The sequence below is a fragment of the Equus przewalskii genome, chromosome 12 (genome assembly GCF_037783145.1).
Source record: "Equus przewalskii isolate Varuska chromosome 12, EquPr2, whole genome shotgun sequence".
NCBI classification, from domain to species: Eukaryota; Metazoa; Chordata; class Mammalia; order Perissodactyla; family Equidae; genus Equus; species Equus przewalskii.
In genome coordinates, this window is record NC_091842.1 from 30,054,800 (window position 1) to 30,074,765 (window position 19,966).

The following is a 19,966-nucleotide window of genomic DNA, read 5'->3' on the forward strand; positions in this document are numbered from 1 at the left end:
CCTCTCTGATAGTGCTACCATGGGGAGGGAACGAGAAAATGCACACAGTCGTGCTCAATAAATGCAGGCCGTGATGGGTGTTCTCACGCCAGGGCCCCGCGGGCTGGATGTCCGAGCTCTCCTCCCCGCTGTGGGCTGGAAATAAACTTGGGCTCTCTGTCCGCAGACGTACTCCGGCCTCTTCTGCGTGGTGGTCAACCCCTACAAGCAGCTGCCCATCTACTCGGAGAAGATCATCGAGATGTACAAGGGCAAGAAGAGGCACGAGATGCCGCCCCACATCTATGCCATTGCCGACACGGCCTACCGGAGCATGCTGCAAGGTGAGCCGGCCTGCGGGGTGGACGGGAGCCCTCACCGGGCGAGGAGTGGCCTGGCCAGGGCATCTCCATCACGGGAGCTCCCCGAGGAGCCCACCACGGCTGCCCGGGGCCGCCTCCGGAGAGCGCCTGCTCTGCCCGGGGCCCCTCCTGTCCCGCCTGCCTGCCGTCCTCGCCAAGAATGTGGAGCTTGGCAGGCGGTGCTGGGACCCAGGAGCCCTGTGACTGAAAAAGGGAAAAAGCAAGCAGAGCATCTGTGTCTGCGGCCCGGAGGGTGAGGGAGAGCGTGGAGCTTGGGCAAATACGGGCATGGACCTGCGCCAGCTCCCGTGCCCGCATCCCTCCGGCCGCCCGAGGCCCTGGCCAGGCCAGCTGTCTGGGAAATACTGTAACGCTAGTCCCTTTGGAAGGGAAGGGGGTGGGTGGCAGCCCGGGGGCTGAGCCACCCAGAGCTGGGTTGGCAGCTGTCACTCACTCCCTGTGGGATGGTAGACAGATGTTTTCTCCTCTCCGGCCTCAGTTTCCTCATCTGTAAAAGGGATGACAGAATCCATCTTGCAGCTGGTGGTGAAGATGGTAATGCAGCCTTTCCCAGACTTTTGCATGTCACCTCCATGTTTGTGTATATTATTATTCTTCTTCATCAATAAACTCTTCATCGAGATAAACCTACATACAGGAGAGTGCATAAAGTGCACACGTTTAAAGTGTCCAGCCTAAAATTAATTTTTACGTATATCTACAGTCATAGAATCACCATGCAGACCAAGATGTGTAACAGATTTCCAGAAAGTTCCCTCACGCCTCTTCTCAGTCGACACCTCCTCAGCAGCCCCCAGAAGTAACTAGTCTTCTGATTTCTGTCACCGTTAATCAGTTTTCCTTGTTTTTAAACTTCATATAAATTACATATTTATATTATTTGCTTAATATTTTTCTTATAAGCACCACCCTATTTCAAACTCCAACCTATTTCAGACTAAGACGTGTACTCTGCTAGTCAGGAGCCTGAATTCTGGAACAGGGCTGCCTGTGTTCAGATCCCAGCTCTGCCACTCCCTAGCTGTGTGACCTTTAGCAAGTTGCTTAACCTCTCTTTGCTTCTGGTTCCTCATTTGTAAAAGGATGACAATAACATAGGGTCAGTGTGAGGATTAAATGAACTATTGTGGATAAAGTGCTTAGAACAGCGCTTGGTCAAAATTCACTGAGTGTAAGCTGTTATCATCATCATGCACGAAACCAGATGTTGGACATGCCAGCTATATATATTTTTTCTAATGCACATTGAAAATAATATATAACTATTAAAGACTGTTAATCTGAGTGGCACCTAAAGTCACTCCCCACACTTTAGGGTGCCTGCACTTAGGGTACTTACTGTGCTTCATGCAATGCCTGGTGTGGCAACAGCTTGAAAAGTAGGAGTTTGTTATTATAGGGCTTCTTCTCAGCCTCTGTTTGAATAGGAGTTCGGGTCCAGGCACGTATCCCCTTCAACACAAACACGCACATTCACTCCTTTTTAGTCTTCCGCCCAATCTGTGAGGTGGGGTCAGTGTTACTGCCTGCAGTTTACAACAGAGGCAACTGAGTCTCCGAAAATGCCTGGAAACTGGGGGCGTGACCCCTGGGGGCTTCTCCCAGGAATGCAAGGCTGGTTCGATATCCAGAAATCGATCCGTGTAACAGTATAAAGAAGAAAAACCCTACAATTAGATTGATTAATGCAGGAAAAAAAGCATTTGACGAAATTCAACATCCATTCGTGATAAAAACTCTGCGAAAACCAGGAATAGAAGGGAGCATTATCAACCTGATAAAAGGCAACTACAAAAAACCTACATCTAACATCGTGCTTAATAGCGAGAGTCAATGCTTTCTGCCTAAGACGAGTAACAAGATAAGGATGTCCGTTCTCACCACTCTTACTCGATATTGTGCTAGCAATTCTAGCCAATGCAATAAGGCAGGAAAAAGAAACTGGGGCATCTCTGCATCGTGAGCTTCTTCTGCTGGACTCCCTTGGTCCCCTCTCAGCAAATCCCTTGGCCTCAGCGGAGTTGAGCTCTTGCTTTCCTTATGAAGTGTTTCGCATGCACAACGAAAAGGGCAACACCCATTCCAGTATCATCAACCTCTGGGGAGAGACCAGAGGATTTTCTTTCCTATAAATGGGTCTGGCCTTGAGATACAGTCCTCCTGTCCTTACACTTGGCAAAGGGCAACAGAAAAGGGCTTTCATGATTCTAAAGCCGTGCACAGTTGTGACACGACTGTTGGGTGTGAATAGTCCAGAGGTTGCAAACTGACAGCTGGTGGGCTGGATCCAGCCCTCACGTGAGTTTGGTTTAGTGCATGTGGAGTTTTAATGATGCTTGAATTAGTCACCAACTTTTAAAAAATGGGGAGATCGTACCTAAAAATCCAGATTTCTAGGTTGTTTTGAAAATATTGGAACAGCTGGCAACACTGGGCCCGTGTTCCCATGTGTCAGCCGGCCCTTTGGGGGCGGGGTGTGGGTTCTACGGCTCCCCAGTCCTCACCTGGCCTGGGGCACTCGTTTGTGTTCACCGTCAAGCCCCTGTAATCACCCCTGCAATTACTCCTTCAAGAGTGTCCTGAGTTGGGAACAGAGGAGAGCCCGAGTCCTGGGAGCTCCTGAGGGAAGGGATCCAGGTGTACCTAGGAGATACCCCCCCAAGGTAGAGGGGCTCAGGTATAAGCACCCCAAGTTACTGACAGGGTTAGCCAAACCCCACAGGAATGACCCAAGCTGCACCACTTCAGACACAGGACTGCCATTACCTCCAAAGGCTAGCAGATGGAGCCTTGCATAAAGGGCTGTGGAGATACAAGCTTAGGTTGTAAGGTGATGACTCTTGGAGTTAGGTATCTATCTTTGTAAAAAAGAAAGAAAGAAAGAAAGAAAGAAAGAAAGAAAATCCTTTGTGGTCTCCCTAGATGGGAAAGTATGAAATAATGGTTCATGTACCTCTTTGGGAAGCTGAGCATCACAAAATTACAACGTTCATAACATTTGGGGTACTTTTGGTTGCAAGGCGCATAGCAACCAATTAGGGTGACTTAAGAAGAGTTTGTTACCTCATGTAAGAAGTCTGGAGGCTGATGATTTCAGGGTTAGTTAATTCATCAACTCAAAAACAGATTTCTTTGGGATTTTCTTGGCTTCTCCCTCATGGTCTCAAGTTGGCGGCCATAGCTCCAGACATCACATCCTTGTGTGATGATATCCAAAAGCATGAAGAAAGTTGAGGGATAGGTTCTTTTTCTATGTCTCTCTCTTTTTTTTTAATCAGGCAGGAAAACTTTTTCCAGAAATTCCTCAGCAGGCATCCCTTATTTCTCATTGGCTAAAGCTTGGTCACGTGCTAGCCTCTAAACCAGTCATTGGCAAAGGGGACTGGGATGTTCATGTTTGGTTTGGACTATTCCCAGTTCTTTCCTGGAGCTGAGGGAGCTCCCACTAAGCACATTTTATCTCAATACCAGGATGAAATAAAATTCCATTAGTGAAGAAGGTGGGGGGGGGCGGGGGCAGTGACAGGTAGGCAATGCCAGTGCTCTTAAGACATCTATGTGTAACTTAAAAAAAACTTCAATATTATATATTCATTCTGGAAGAATTAAAACATGTATTTAAGCAAAAGAGAATATACCAGCACCCATAATTCTATCATCCAGAGATCAGCACCATTAACATTTTGGTCTGCAACCTTTCGTACGCTAACTGAGCTGAACGGTGTGAAATGAAGGAGGTTTTGACTATCTGAGAATAACTGGTTCTAGAAAAAAATCACTTAAAACACGGACCAAAGTTTCACTGTAGATAGTAAGGAAAAAAAAAGTTCGACTGAGCTTGAAAAATGACATTGCAAATTATCAACATAGGGTTATTTATTATTACTTTTTTTCTTTTTGTGGTGAGGAAGATTGGCCCTGAGCTAACATCTGTGTCAGTCTTCCTCTATTTTTTGTATGTGGGACGCCACCACAGCATGGCTGGATGAGCGGTGGGTAGGTCCACACCCAGGATCCAAACGGGTGAACCCTGGGCCACCGAAGTGGAATGTGCACATTTAACCGCTGCGCCACTGGGCCAGCCCTTCAGAGGATAATTTTTGCAGACTTATAGGATGGGTCACCAGTTTTCCCAAGGGCTTCTTTCACATCTTGGTGTTTAGCACAGTCTCTCAAAGCCCCGTTGTGTTCGTGATGACTCTCTGATACTTGGTTGTGAATGGCCCTGACTTTTCATGGCCTTTCCAAGCTCATTGACTTCGTGACACTCAGAACCTTTAGGGAAATCTACAGTTTTTCAGAGCTGCCCTTTTGGTGTTTGTATCATTATGGTGGATGTTGACACCCAGTCATCAGCTGGGTGGAGGCGTCGAGTCAGTGGGTGCCAGAGAAGGATGCTGTAATGTGGTCTAATTTCCTACCTGGTTGACTCATTGAAAACTCTTTTGGGGTTGTGATAACTTTTTTTTTTTTTGCTGGGAAAGACTGGCCCTGAGCTAACATCTCTTGTCAATGTTCCTCTTTTTTTTATTCTCCCCAAAGCCTTGGTGCATGGCTGTGTATTCTAGTTGTAAGTCCTTCTCTTTCTTCTATGTGAGCCGCCACCACTGGCTACTGACAGATGAGCGGTGTGGTTCCACGAGCGAGAACCGAACCTGGGCCACCGAAGCAGTGAGAGCCCCAAACTTTAACCACTAGGCCGTCAGGGCTGGCTCTGTATTGCGGTAACTTTTGCTTCCCTAGACAACCTCCCGACTTTGGGACAATGATGTACTCGATTACAGGGACCCCCTGGGTTAACACAGTTAATACATTTCATTCTTTTTAGGCTCTAGAGTTTCACACAAAATTATATCATGAAACAGAAAATCACTTAGAAATGTTGACACGTTCTAAACCCCAAGAGGAAACACAACCGTGAGCACCCGCATCCGTAAAGGATAAGCTCTCTGTTTAGTTGGAATGCTCGTCCATAGCGGATACGCACGCATCCCTTTTGGTGTTACCTGATGCTTTCCGGCCAACTAGTGATGACAGACTCCAGCGAAAAAAATCTTCGAAAAAAATCACAGAGACAAATGTCGGCTCGGGAAGAATCCTTTTTATCTCTGTGAAGTGGGAATGTGGTTTTTATGAAGGGCTGTGTAGGGCCAGTTCATGACTCCGTTGACGAATGTTGCTATCCCGAGGCTGTAAAGTCACTCGGCTGCGATGCCCCGTGAGCTGTCTGTCTCGTTGGAGATAGTTAGCGGCTGTGGCTTTCTCCTCAAGTCCTTTGTGGAGAAGACGGGGTGTGAAGAGGTAGGCTTGGGGAAGGATGGATAACGCGTTCCCTGAATACAGAAGGAAGCATTTAAGATGTGATACGTGGACCCTACGTTCCCGAGGACGCATAAACTCCGTAAGACCCACGAACTCCGTCCTTGTCTGCCTGTTCATCAGTGCCCCTCCCCCACGGTTGCTGGTACCCGGCATGTAGTAGCTGCCCAGTTAATATTTGTGGATGAATGAAGAGCTGTTAGAGTTGTTTAAAGAAAAGAACCAGCCAGGGTCAGGATGGGTGGAGGCGGGTTGTCTGAGAGGGGTGGAGGTTTACAAGCCTTGAAGGATGGTTTCCTAAGATGGGAGAAGGGGAGCTGGGGTGGTGTGGAGGGGAGAGTGGGTGTGATGAGGATGGCAGGAGCCAGCCTAGAGGCGTGTCCGGCTCAGTCCTTTGCTGCCTCAGGGCAGTTGGGAATATGGGGGGCGGGAATCTTTCTAAGACACAATTCACCAACACCTCCCCTCCCAAAAGGAAGCCAAGCACCTCGGGGGAGAGAAGGGGATAAGAGAAGCAGGCATTTTAGAAAGGCATCTTATATGTGTATGCAAATTATCTAATGCATATGTAAATTATGCCATGTTTGCTTTTTCAATTTCCCCATGCTTTTTTGTTTGTTTTTGGAGAGATGATAACATTGCTGTCCTTTACTGTTTCTGTCATTTCTCCTTCTCCAGGGGTAACCATTATCAACTCTTCTAACTGACTTTTTGATATTAACCTCCGTAATCTCTCAAGAACTTGATCGTATTGTTGATATCTTACTGTTTCTCTCAGTTTTAGGTATTATTTAGGTATTGATTTCTCATCGTGGAAAATGAGGATTTAGCTCTCTTATTGCCTTGTTTTGTCCCTACTGCCGCCCTCCCACATACACACACACACACACACACCCCCCCATACACCCATCTCACAGACTCCCAGTCTAGTTTTATATATAATTTTGGTGAAATCTGTACTTAGAAGTTACATTACTGTAACAGTACAGATGCCTTTCTCAGCTGAGCTCGGCACAGTCTTGTCATTACTTTGCCTGTATAATTTATTCTTTTCCCTGGAGTTAGTAATTGCCTTTTTTTTTTTCCTGACTTGGTTTTCTGTGTACTTAATCGCTAATTCTATCCCAAATTCTCCTTCTAAATATGTGAATCTCCTTTTTATATGTCCAGGTATGTGTTGGGAATCCTCCTGACAGCCTCTCCTGGAGGGGGATGGCTCTTGGAGCCTTCTGATCAGCCCTGGCCCCCCTCTATGACAGGTATCTGACATCTGGGAGCTTCCTTATCATCCTTGGAATTCCCTTCTTTCAATTCCCTCTCATGGTGGTGTCCTTGTTCCCTAGTTTCCACGTCGTCCTCTTTCTTGATTTACCCTCCTGTTTAAATGGAGCACCTTCTCAAGAAAGAAATTGAGATCTTGCATATCTGAATGACTTGATGCCTCTCTAATATTTAAGGGCTAGGTTAGCTGGATTTAAACATTTTAAGCAAGCAATCATTCTTTCAGAATTTTTAAGGCATTGCTTCATTGCCTTCCAGCTTCAGTTTCATTTTTGAGAAGATAAAGGCCAATCTGATTCTTGATCCTTTGTGTGTGACTAGGTTTTTTTTTCTTCTTCTCTGGAAGCTTTTAAACTCTTCTTAACCCTCCTGTTCGTGACAAGAGATTTGGCATGGCTCTGTCTTCACTCTCTGCTGGAGATTTAATGGTCCTTCTTAATCTGTAAACTCGAGTCCTTAAATTCTGGGAAATTTTTGTGAATTATTTCCTTGGTGATTTCTTTCTCTGTGTGTTCTCTATTCTGTTTCTCTAGAAGTCTTATTTCCAAAATGGAACTCCTGGACTGTTCCTGTAGTTTTTATCTCTTTCTCTTGTCTTCTGATTCCCTTATCTTTTTCTTATTCTATCTTCTGGGCAATTCAACTTTATTTTACAATCCTTCCACTGGTTTTTAAATTTCTGCTATTATAGATATATATGTAATTTCCAAGAACTCTGCTTTTGAATATTTCTTTCATATAGGCTTTTTTTTTTTTTTTTTTTTTTTTTTTGTGGATGCAATGTCCTTTTTCTTGGAGGGAACTCCTCCGTGGACAGTCTCTGTTTTCTCCAAGATGCATATTTTCCTATTTACTTGTTTTAACTTCTCTCTGTCACCTTAGTGGCTTTCTTCAGATGTCTGTCCATTCCTCTGGGATGCATTAGTGCATGGGTGTCAAAAAGTTGATGGAAGCTCTGTGCTTGCAAGAGAAGTTTGCTGCTGCCGAGCTTGGCTGTAGTATGATGGAGCTGGGCTGTTCCACTGGGGCACCGTATCTTTCAGTCTTTTTTCTTGGGCTCATCAGATTCTTCAGAGAAGACTTGTGCCATCTGCTTCTTGGAGGGTAAAGATCTGTCTCCCATCGTTTTGAGTGTCTAGTTGAGAAGGGGCTGAGGGTTTCAAAATTCATGATGAAATTTACATGTCATCCTCCTTCTTTCAAATGTGGTCTCTGGTGTCCCCAGGGCAGACCCTGTGTTTAACCCTCTCCAGAGAATAAAGCTGCCACCTGCTGTGGGAAGGGCAGTCACTTGGCTGTGAGAGTGTAGATGTCCGGAGTGTCTAGCAGCTTCTCAAACAGACTGTCAACGGGTCCTTCTGTTTTGATGCCCTCCTTTGCGCTCTCTTCCATGGGCTCCTGTTCCTGCCTATCACTGAGGTTTGGGCTGGGGGCAGGGGGTTCAAGTGGCTTCTCAGCTATCCCCACGGCCGCCTTAGACTTCTCCTTTCTCGGCACTGTCATCGTTCATCCTGTTTTCTGGCTTCCGAGGTCGTGTTGCTGTTCTGTCCTCTCCAGTTCGTTTGAACTGGTTTTGAAAAACCCCCTTCCTGTCATTTTAGTAAGGTTTGGGGAGGGAGGAGAATTAAATGCACGCGTTCAACCCCCTATCCTTCGATGGAAATTCTCTTGTGCCTTCTTTTCCAAAGAAGTGATGATGATGCTGGTGGATTTTTATTGCATGCTTCCTATATGCTCAGGGCTTTGCAGGAATGTTCTCGATTAGTCCCTCCTACAGCCCTACAAGGTGGGCAGGATCAGATTAAGACTTTTAAAAGGAAGCTCTGAAACTATTATGACGCCTGCATAGGTAATCCAGAATAAAAACGATACTAAATGATAAAGGAAGGCTAACCAAGTTTTTATTTTTCTCGCAATCTTTTGCCTTGATGGTTTTCATGAAAGAGCAAATATTGAATCTTTTCAAAATTTTTATTTGCCCCTCCCTTCCTTGGCATGTGTGCGTGTGCACATGAACCCAGGTTTACGTGACTTGTCGGATAAGATAATCCAAAGCTGGAGGCAGGTGCTGTCTTTAGTCCCATGTTATGGCTGGGGAAACTGAGGCTCAGAGAGGTCAAGAACTTGCCGAAGGGCATGTAAGCGTCGGAGCCGGGAGTGTCGATGGAGAGTCTGGGCCCGGGTTGGGGCTGAAAGGCGGATAAGATTTCACTGTCCTACATGTCAAGGTGTGCTCAGAGCTCGGGTGGAGACTCGGTACCTGACGTGGAGAGAGCAGCCCTCAGAGTCTGTCGCCCTGTGCACGATAGTGACTGGAAGTATTTTGTCCTCACCTAATTAGCACCAAATGGCCACTCTCAGGGGATTAAACAAGAAACAACAGCTGGCCTTTATCAGCTCGGACACTTGGCTGAACCCTCCCCAAACCGAAGAGAGTCTGGAAGGTGGGATGGTCCAACTCCACTCTCTGCTTTGAGTTCCCACACTCCCCCAGGCCCCCCCACACTCGGGTGCGTCCGTCTGTCCCTGGTCGGTCATTGGCCCTGCCGCTCAGCGCCCTGCAGGGGCAGCCTCTTCATTTGATAGACTGGAGAAACAGAGCTCAGAGCAGAGTGTGGAGCCTGGAGACGTCACCTTCGGCAGCCCTAGACACGTTTTATCTTCCCTCCGAGGCAGTGTGGTAAAGTGGAGTGCTGTGGCCCCCATTTAACAGATGCGGAAACTGAGGCCCCAAAAGGCTAAGGTACTGGTTCAGACTTACGATGGCCAGCACCACGCTCTAAGCAACTGAGCTCACCGGCCAGTCGATAGGCCTTAGAATTAGGAAGGGGGTTGAACTTGCCTAACACCCTGTCCTCCTGGGACAGAATGGGCCCCCTCTATAACCCTGCCTCTCTGTTAGATGACAGTGAGGATGGAAATGGTAATGAAGATCGTAATAATAGCAATTACTGGGCTCTTATATGTACCGTGGGTATCAAGCTCTTTGCATATCCACTCTCATTTCTTCCTTTTCATATCCTCGAAAGGCATGGATCTTTGTCCCTATTTGCCTGGTAAAGAAGCTGATGCTCTGAACAGCAAAGTGTCTTGCCCAAGAGGTGGCGCCGGGAAGTAATTCCAAGTCGCTTTGCTGCAGAGACTCTGCTCCTACAGGGTGTCCCCAGAGAGGGGACCGGGTGCATGCCTCTCTGCCTGGTGGAGGTTTTGCAGCAGCTCTCGGCGCTGTGTCTGGCCGGGTGGGGGTGCAGGCTGATGGTGGCTCCGTCTGTCTGGCTCAGTCTGCGTGGAAGCGTTGGGAAGAATCGCTTGTCACCCTGATTTATCATGAGAAGTCCACGTCCTCTGCCAGGACATGAGGAAGGATAAAGGATCATCTGATTCTTGACGAGGCGCTTACGGACCGCCCTGGTGTCTTACGGGGAGGGCCGAGCGCTCAGGAGAATTAATCTTTTTAAATAAGCAGTGACTGTGGGGTTGAAGAAGCAGAAATGCTGAGGGGGGTGGATTTGGGGAACTTCAGCGGACACTTGGAGATGCGTTTCTCGTGGACTGCGCGTGCTCCAGCCTCCCCCCTCTGGGTCCTGGTGGCCTCGGGGGAGTCCGGCGCCCCATTCCCTTTCTCACTCAGCAGTATTGATGGAGGACCCCCTGGGAGTCAGGTTCTGCTCTGGGCAGAGTCTGGCTGGGGGTGGGCAGGGAGCAGGTGCTCATCAAATCTTCCCAGAAATACATGTGCCATGAGGGAGGTCCAGGGAGCTGAGGGGTGGACTCCTGGGGCCTGTCCTAGGCCGGGGGAAGGGGGGGAGCCCTCCTTGGGAGGTGACACGTGGGCTTAACCAGGGAGCTGCATATGGGATGAGAGGCTGCTGGGGCTGGAGCAGAGAGAAGGAGAGAGTGTGGGAGGTGGGCGCTGAGGCCCGAGAGGCCACCAGGAGACCACCACATTGGTCTTCCTCTACTGCACGCCCCTGAGCTGGCCAGTTCTGCTTCGTGGGGGTCTGGAAAATTCCTATTGGGGTCCAGGACGAGCCTTCAGAATTTCTCTGCTGATCAAGAATCTCTCCGTAGCCAACGCTGCCAGGGGGAGAAGGGTCGGGGGAGGACGAAAGGGGGAAAGAGAAGGGCTCTGACTTACACAGGGCGTGGGCTCTGGAGCTGGGTTCGAATCCCGGCTCTCCCAACGCGCCCGCTTCTCTGTGCCTCAGTTTCCTCATTTGTCCCATGAGGATAATAACTGTGTCAACCCCAGTTGTCGTGAAAGTTGATTTGGACAGTGCATCGCAGCATGGCGCTGGTCAGGGCAGGTGCAGCCGGTGGCAGTTGTCATCTGCCAGGGCCCACGATGGAGCCTACATTGGCCTTGGGTCTGGACCCCTCGGACATCCGCCTTCCTGTGTGGCATTGAGTGTGGAGCTGCTCTCTGCACACAGCGGAGGCTGTGTCCTCCATTCCTCACTGGCCTGGCGGTTAGTGGTGACCCCCTGGGACGCGGGCCTGGCCACCTCCCTCTCGCTGGGTCCCACAGCAGCCTGGCACGAGAAGGAAGGAAGAGAAGCAGCGAGCCCCGGCTGCTCGCAGCCCCAGCTTGGTTTTCTCCTTTTATGGTCAGCCTGCACGCCTCTGGCTCCCCAGCCATAAACCATGAGCTCGTGTTTGGGATCCGGCCGAAATAGCTGGTCTGCGGGCAGCTGGGCGTCTCCCGAGAGGCTTCAGGCCGCTGCGGGGGAGGGACCGCCCGAGCCGTTTATCTCCTCTGAGAGCTCCCCGCAGACTTGCACATCCAAGGCTGGGAGAAGAGGGGAGAGGGGCCCGTTTGGGGGTGGCTGCGAGGCAGCGTGGACTCCAGGCCCTGGGCTGGGAAGCTCAGCCAGAGGCAGGCGATGCTGGAGGCTGCCCCTGGGCTCTGCACGTCTCTGGTCTGTCCTTCCCACCTCAGACCTGCTGTGTCCCAGCCCCTCTGCGTAGGGTGCTCTGTCTCCCCTGAGGATACCTACATGCTGCTCGCTGCAGCTCAGCTGTCACTTGAGCTGTGAAGCCTTCCTGTCTGTCCCGGAGAGCATCAGCACCAGCTCTTCCTTCCGTCTGACTGCCCCGCTGCATCCTAAAACTCTCAGAAGCAAAGACTAAGTAGATCTTAGTGAACTTTGTGTTTCCAGTGCCTGGCACATAGTAGGGCCGCAGGACTTGTTTGTTGAGTGAATATGTGACTACATGAATAAGTGCTTACCGTTGCTTCTATCTCAATTGAGAGAGATTGATCGATTGATTGGCATCAGCCAGCCTTCCCTACTGTGCGTCAAGCATTGTTCCTGGCACCGGGATCAGGCACAGCCCTGACCTTCAGGGGCTCACGGGCTAGTGAGAGAAGCCTTAAAAGCAGTTGGTGACTGTTGGAAACCTAATAGATCCCTGTGAAGTTGAAGGAGTCAGATCTGTGGATTCAGAGATGGTGTAAAATGAGCATCGTTTTTAAGGAAGCCCTAGTGTGGTACAATTTATACACCATAAACGAATCCACTTCAGGAATGCAATTCACTGGTTTTTGGCGAATGTTCAGGGTTACGCGGCCATCACCACAGTCTAATTTTATATTTCTATCACCCCAAAAAGAAATCTTGTGCCCGTTCATAGTCACTCCCCATTCCCACCACCAATTCCAGGCAATCGCTAGTCTACTTTCTGTCTCCGTAGATTTGCCTACTCTGGACGTTTCGTGTAAATGGGATGCAGGATGCAATATGTGGTCCTTTGTGAGTGAGCTTCCTTCACTGAGCATCATGTCTTCAAGGTTCCTCCATGCTGTAGCCCGTATCCATGCTCCCCTCCTTTTTATGGCCGCGTAATATTCCGTTGTGTGGATGGACCACATTTTGTTTATCCATTTACCAGTGGATGGACATTTTTACTCTTTCTGCTTTTTGCCTCTTATAAATAATGTAAAGTAACATAATTTTTAGTAACGTAGAAAAGGAAAACTTTCCTCATCATATCACAGATTGCTACCGTTGCAAATAATCTGTACCCTTGCCCCCGAAAAAGTATCGAGGTGAAACGGTGGTCACAGTGAGGTTAAGTGCCACGATGGAAGGAAACTTTCGACTATGGGAGCCAGGGCCACCACCAGGCCATGTGGCACCTTTATAGAGTCAAAAAAAGGCACCCCTTTCTCAAGGCACTTTTCCTCCATCTGCTGGAAGATTGTTGTAATAAATATGCAAATCTACAATGACCAATGTGAACGATTCCCTCTCGAGTTATGCGGTGTACAACTCACACCACTGTCCATGGCAGCCCCAGCGGGGGTATGCGGTAAAAAGGCCCCCAACTTAGCTCTAGGGAGGTATGGAGTCAGAGAAAATACCCTAGAGGAGTTGACTCCCAAGATGACATTTCAAGAATGGCTTAGAGTAAACACCAAAAGAATTGACAGCAGGTACTCAAACAAAAACTTGTGCATGAATGTTCACAGCCACACTATTCACAACAGCCACAAGGTGAAAACAACTCAAGTGCCCAGCAGTGGATGCATAGATAAACAAAAGGTCTCATATCTATACAGTGGAATATTATTCAGCCATGAAAAGGGATGAAGTTCTGATAGGTGTTACAACGTGGGTGAGCCTCAACAACATCATGCCAAGTAAAAGAACCAGACACAAAAGGCCACATATGGTGTGACTGCATTTATGCGAAATGTCCAGAATAGGTAAATCTAGGGGACAGAAAGCACATTGGAGGTCCCCAGGGACTATGGGGAGTGACTGCTTAATGGGTACAGGGTTTTATTCTGGGCTGATGAGAGTGTTTTGAAACTAGACAGAGATGTTATTTACACAACGCTGTGCACATGCTCCATGCCTCTGAATTGTTCACTTTACACGGTTAATTTTGTGTTATGTGAACTTCACGTCAATGAAAAAAGAAGAGAGGAAGAGAATGGATTAGCAGGAAGAGAAGCGGTGAGAGGACCTTCTGGGCGGAAGCGGCAGCGTGTGCCCGGCTCCAAGGGGAGCGGCTTTGCACGGTCTGAGACCTCTGCCCTCTTGCGTCAGACACGAGCTCAGGCTCAGGCGTCAGATGGAAATTCCCGGGAAATCGGTTTCCTGGGCTCCACAGGGGTCAGCAGGCAGTGCCCGCATCGAGCCCTTCCCCTGCCCGTAACCAGAGCTCTCTAGCTTCCCACGCTTGGAGGCAGCGTGTTTCCCATGGGAATGTCCCAGGCTGGGGGCCCTTGGCAGCCCCCAGCATGGAGCCTTCCCCTCTGCTGGGGACCTGTGAGGAAAGGCCCCCGGACCAGCATCTGACCCCATAAATCTGTGCTCTCGGCCCCGGCTTCCCAAGGCTTCTGGGAAAGCCTGTCTCTCTCCACGAAGCAGATGGATCAAGATAGCCTGTCTGTCCGTCTGTCAGTCTCAGAATCGTTCCTTAAAATAGTGGAGGTTGTCTGGGCCAGCCCCAGGGGGTTCCCGCTCTGCCTGGTTCTCACCACAGGGTGCATAGTTCCTCCATCTCTCACCCCTCTGCCCCTTCCGGAATCAGTTTTTAGCAGGTTTCCCTTTTGTTCTCTTCTTCTTCTTCTTCTTTTTTTTTTTTTGATGAGGAAGATTGGCCCTGAGCTAATAGCTATGCCAATCTTCCTCTATTTTGTAAGTGGGATGCTGTCTCAGTGTGGCTTGATGAGCAGTGTGTAGGTCCACACCCGAGATCTAAACCCACGAACCCCAGGCCACCGAAGTGGAGTGTACAACCTTAACTGCTACACCACCCGACCAGCCCCACCATTCTGCTCTCTTCTGAAGCAGATTCTCCCTCTGGGTGGATGCTGGGGGCACAGGCAACCATATTCCCTGCATCCCAGGTCAGGGAGCTGGTGTCATGCTCCTCAGCGGATGTCCCATATACAAGAGGGGTGATGCTGGCTCTGTGTCTCTCCAGAGCGCCCTGGGAAGATTACAGTTTTCTTGTTTTCTTCCCATTTTTATCCTGGAATGAAGTGCCACCAGTGCAGGAGTGTGGATTATCTGAGGAAGACAAAATGGGGCCAGGAAGCGAGGCCTTTGGAGTCACACAGACACCAGGTTTGTGTCCCAGCCCACCACTCACTACCTGTGTGACTGTTCATTTTCCAGGGCTGCTGTACAAATTGCTGTAAACTCGGTGGCTTAGAACAGTAGGAATTTACTCTCTCACGGGTCTGGAGGCCAGAGGTCCGAAATCAAGATGTCGCAGGGTGGGTTCCCTCCGGAGACCCTGAGGGAGAATCCGTCCCAGGCCTTCTTGTGCTTTTGGTGGTGGCCGGCCATCCTTGGCGTTCCTAGGCCTGTAGATGCGTCATTCCAGTCTCTGCCTCCTGAACACAGCACCTGTGTTCTGGGGGCGTGGGGAGGCAGCTGTGGCCCGTGCTCCCAGCTCAAGATGGAAACAGTGGGAGGGAGAAAGAGGAGTTAAATGGCCTTTGGGCTCCTCTGCCTTTTGTCCTGAGGCTTTGGCTCAACAGGCTAATAGAACGTCAGTCTGTAATCCAAGGGAGGAGGGAGAGAACTAATTGGAGGTGGTGTAGGATCTGTGGAGCTGGCGCAATCATCTCATTCATCTTGCCTTGGGGTGGGCCGCATCTTCTTTATGTGATGTAAATACCCCCCATCTCTAGATATGGTCATTACTGTCCTCCTTGGTCCCCAATGATACATAGGCATGGCCTTCTCCAGTCCCATCCATCATCCCTCCCATCCATCCATCCATCCATCCATCCATCGTCCATCCATCCATCCGTCCGTCCATCCATCCGTCCGTCCGTCCATCCATCCATCCTCCCATTCACCACCCATCCATCCATCCATCCATCCATCCTCTCATCCATCCATCCATCCGTCCATCCATCCATCCATCTGTCCATCTGTCCATCCATCCATCCTTCCTCTCATCCATCCATCCATCCATCCATCCATCCATTCTCCCATTCACCACCCATCCATCCTCCCATCTTTCCGTCTAATAAATGTAATTGGACACCTCCTATGCACCAGGTACAGGAAATACAATGTTAAACAAAACAGACAAGCCCCTTCTTTCCCAATAAATCTTCTTTCTAGTACAGGGAGACAAAACATACCAGGTCGTTCCAGATGGATCTAAGTGGTGTGAAGCAAATAAACAGGTTAATTGCCTGAGTGCCCAGAGGGTGTGGCATGCACCCCTGTGGACAGAGAATTAAAAAAGGCCTCTCTGGGAGAGGAAGTCCCTGAGATGAGGGGAAGGTGTCAACCATGGCAAGAGCTGGGGGGAGAGTGTTCCAGGCAAAGGCCCTGGAAGGGAAGAATGTGTTCTGTGAGAGCAGGCAGCCATTTGTGAGCCGAGGGGAAGCAGGTAATGAGAGATGGGTGCCAATGAGGCAAGCGGATGGGGGACCTCGTAGGCCATGGTGGGGAGTTTGGGGGCCACTGGGACTCGGCAGCTGGTTTTGGCAAGGTTGTGGCATGACCCAGCTATTTTAAGAAGCTTCCTCTACTACGATGCAATCCCACCTCACACCCATTAGGATGGCTGTTATAAAAAAAAGAAAGTGATAAGTGTTGACGAGGATGTGGAGATACTGGAACCCTGGTGGATTGCTGGTGGGAAAGTAAGATGATGCAGCCACTGTGGATAACCGTATGGCAACTCCTCACAAAGTTTTACCATATGACCCAGCAATTCTGCTTCTGCGTGTGTACCCAAAAGAAGTGAGAGCAGGGACTCTGACAGGTATTTGCACACCTGTGTTCACAGCAGCCAAGATGTGGGAGCAACCCAAGTGCCCGTCGACAGATGAGTGGATAAGCAAAATGTGGCATTTACATACAGTGGAATATTATTTAGTCTTAGAAAGGACGGTCAGACACCTGCTACAACGTGGATGAACCTTGAGGACGTTATGCTAAGGGAGATAGGCAGTCACAAAAAGACAAATACGGTGTGATTCTACTGATATGAGGTATCTAGAGGAGTCGTATTCACAGAGACAGAAAGTAGAGTGGCGGTTGCCAAGGGCATGGAGTTTGAGTTTGGGGAAAATGAGGAGAGTTCTGGAGATGGATGGTGGTGATGGTTGCACAACAGTGTGAACATGCTTAATGCCCCTGAATCGTCCACTTAAAGATGGTCAAGATGGTAAATTTTATCTTATGTATATTTTACTACAATTTAAAAAATTTGCGAGGAGGAAAGAAGACGCCTCTGGATGCCCTGTGAGAATGGTGGGGGCCTAGGAGAAGCGGGGAGACTGGGGAGGAGCATCTGGGCCAGAAGTGATGGTTCTTGGACCGGGTGTGGCAGTGGCGATGAGACAGATCTGTGGATCCAAGATCTGATTCATGGGGCGCAGATCCTTTCATCCCAGAGGCCACTTCACGTCCTGGTTTCCATCTTCCCACCCTAGACCTTAGCACAGCTGCCTCCCGGGCCTGGGAAGAAGGCCTCACTCCTTCCCTCAGCTGTTCCCTCCTGGTCTCCCCAAGCTGCTTTGTCCCCCAAAGCCTTCCTTAATCCCCCTGGAGCCTGGGCCCCTCAGCACCCGTGTTCCATTCCCTCCGCACTGTCCTGTACTTGGAAGAGCAGAAGGAGCCACGCTCTGACGCACAGTGCTTCAAATCCCAGGTCGGTCACTGAAGTGCTGTGTGACTTTGGGATGGCTAACCTCGATTTCTTCAACCCTAAAAGGGTCAGGACCAAAAGCAACACATCAGCAGTGCCTGACAGTGTCTGAGCCATAGGAGATGTTCAACAAATAGTAGGTATTTGTTCAAATCCTACCCGATCCACTTAATAGCTGTGTAACTGCGGCCAAGTTTTAAAGTCTCTCTGTGCCTCTCGGGTTCTTCATCTGTAAAATGGGGATAAGAATAGTCTGTGTCAAAGGACGTGTGCAGGTTGAATGAGTTAATACAGGTAAATGCTTAAAACAATGCGTGGTCCAGAGGAGGCGCTGTGCATTAGACTCCATTGTGTGGTGTTTTCAGGACCTTGGACAGCACCCCACACCTGGTAGATGCCCTGAAGGTGTTGGTTGAATGAATGAATCAATTTCTTGTGTGTATTTTGAGCTTCCCCTTTCAGAAGCTCATGTCTTGTAGGTTTGGGGTTGGCTTTCTTGAAAGCTCACCAAGCTAAACTTTCTCTGTGCTAGGGGCTCCAGGTTTGGGAGCTGGGGGTCCAGAAACTGACGGAAGCGAGGTCTAGAACTGGATGCTCCTGCCATGAGGGATTCATGGTTCTGTGGGGCCGAGACACAGCAAAGAGAGAGAAGCAAATTGGGACAGAGCACTCGGGAAGCCCAGTGCTGTGGGACTCCAGAGGTGGAGCGTGGCGTCTATCTTGGGGATGAGCAGGAACCAGTAACAGCTCCAGAATTTCTCTCTGGGAGGGGCTTGGAGGCAGCAATCCCATTACTTGAGGTGGGGGGACTGGGGGCTCTTCTTGGGCCTCATTCTCCCTTGCAAGATTGACTATTTGCAATAGCTTGGGAGTGTTGGTGGAGACTTATGGCCAAGCCACCCCCCTGACTCCATCACTGTGGGCAAGGTTTCCGAGAAGAGGTGTCATCTTTGGGACTGAGGGTCCAGGAGGTGGCCAGGAATGGGAGAAGCGAAAGGCCTACTGTGTAGTGGGAACAGCCTGAACAAAGGCACTGAGTGTGTTCAGGGGTTATCTAGGTGGGGTTGCTGGGGCATTAAGAGTGAGGGCGATAGAGGTGCCAAGGTGGGGAGGCGGGCAGGGTCCAGTCACAGGAGGCCTGGGACTCCATGCTCAGGAGTCTGGGCCTTATCTAAGGGCACAGGGAGCCACAGATGGCTTCTTAGCATAGGCTCGATTGACATAAAATTTGCATACCCCAAATTCAGCCATGTTAAGTCTAAAATTCAATGATTTTTAGCGAATTAACAGTTTTATAAGTATCACCACAATCCAGTTTCAGAGCCCCAAAGTGATGCCTCATGCCCATTTGCAGTCACCCCACCCTCGACCCCTGGCAGCCACTTGTCTGTTTTCTGCCTCCATGAATTTGCCTGTTCTGGGCATTTTGTGTAAATGGAATCATACAGTATGTGGCCTTCTGTGTCGACCTCTTCTGCCTTAGCATCATGTTTTTGAGGGTCGTCCATGTTGCAGGCTGTGTCAACACTTCCTTGTTTTCATGGCTGTATAATATTCCATTGGATGGCTCTGCCACCTTTTGTCTATCCAGTCCCCAGTTGATGGGCATCTGGGTTGTTTCCACTTCTTAGCCATTGTGATGTGCTGCCATGAACATTCACGTGCAAGTCTTATAGGGACACAGGTCTTCAGGATTCTCGGGTAGGATCCTAGGAGTGGAATTGCTGGGTCATCTGGTAAATGTACGTTTAACTTTTTAAGAAATTTCCGATGTGGAAGAGCGTTAAGTATCAGAGTAATTGGACAGAAAGAGCACTCTGAGATGGGGTTTGGAGGAGGATGTGACAAGATCCAGGGAGAGCTTTAATGAAGCGGGGATCCCAAGCACCTGAGCACTGTGATGGTGAGGATGGAGCCAGGGAACGGACTGAAGAAATGCTCGCCGCTTGGGCATCACCCATCTGCAAACATGATGCTCTGACTTGTCAGTTATGGTTGATTGGCTGGTGATTAAATGTGTTGATAACCATCTTCATGTCCGTGGTAGGGGAGGAAATGGGCTCTAGAACCTGGCTGCACCCCCTACGACCACTTTAAGAGTAGAAGGCGATCAGTAGTCTGCTTAATCACGTTTAATCTTACGATGCCCTCTGTACCCGCCAGGGTTCTCTGGGGGTAAGTGACGGAGACTGACTGCCACCTTGTTTAGGAAAGGGATTATGGAAAAGTATCAGGTGGGGTTGAAAGATGGGGGCGCCAGCCTCAGAAGATGACAGAAACAGGGGCTGCATGGGCTCTAGGGGCAGGAAGGGACCTCCCCCCCCCCCACCAGGGCTCTGTCTAGCTGCTGTCCTTCCGTGTCCTTGATC

The 19,966-nt window shown here is 49.4% G+C and overlaps 1 protein-coding gene across 8 annotated transcripts in view; it reads left to right on the forward strand.

The window, feature by feature from the left end:
• The window catches only part of MYH11 (myosin heavy chain 11), a 117,840-nt gene that overhangs the window by 23,794 nt on the left and 74,080 nt on the right, over positions 1-19,966 (forward strand). For all 8 annotated transcript variants that reach the window (XR_011524478.1, XR_011524477.1, XM_070566670.1 and 5 more), the window contains exon 3: positions 167-323. Coding sequence is in view for 6 of the 8 variants with exons in the window: in XM_070566670.1 (XP_070422771.1) it covers positions 167-323 (157 nt within the window). In the remaining 2 variants the exon portion in view is untranslated. The remainder of the gene's footprint in view (positions 1-166; positions 324-19,966) is intronic.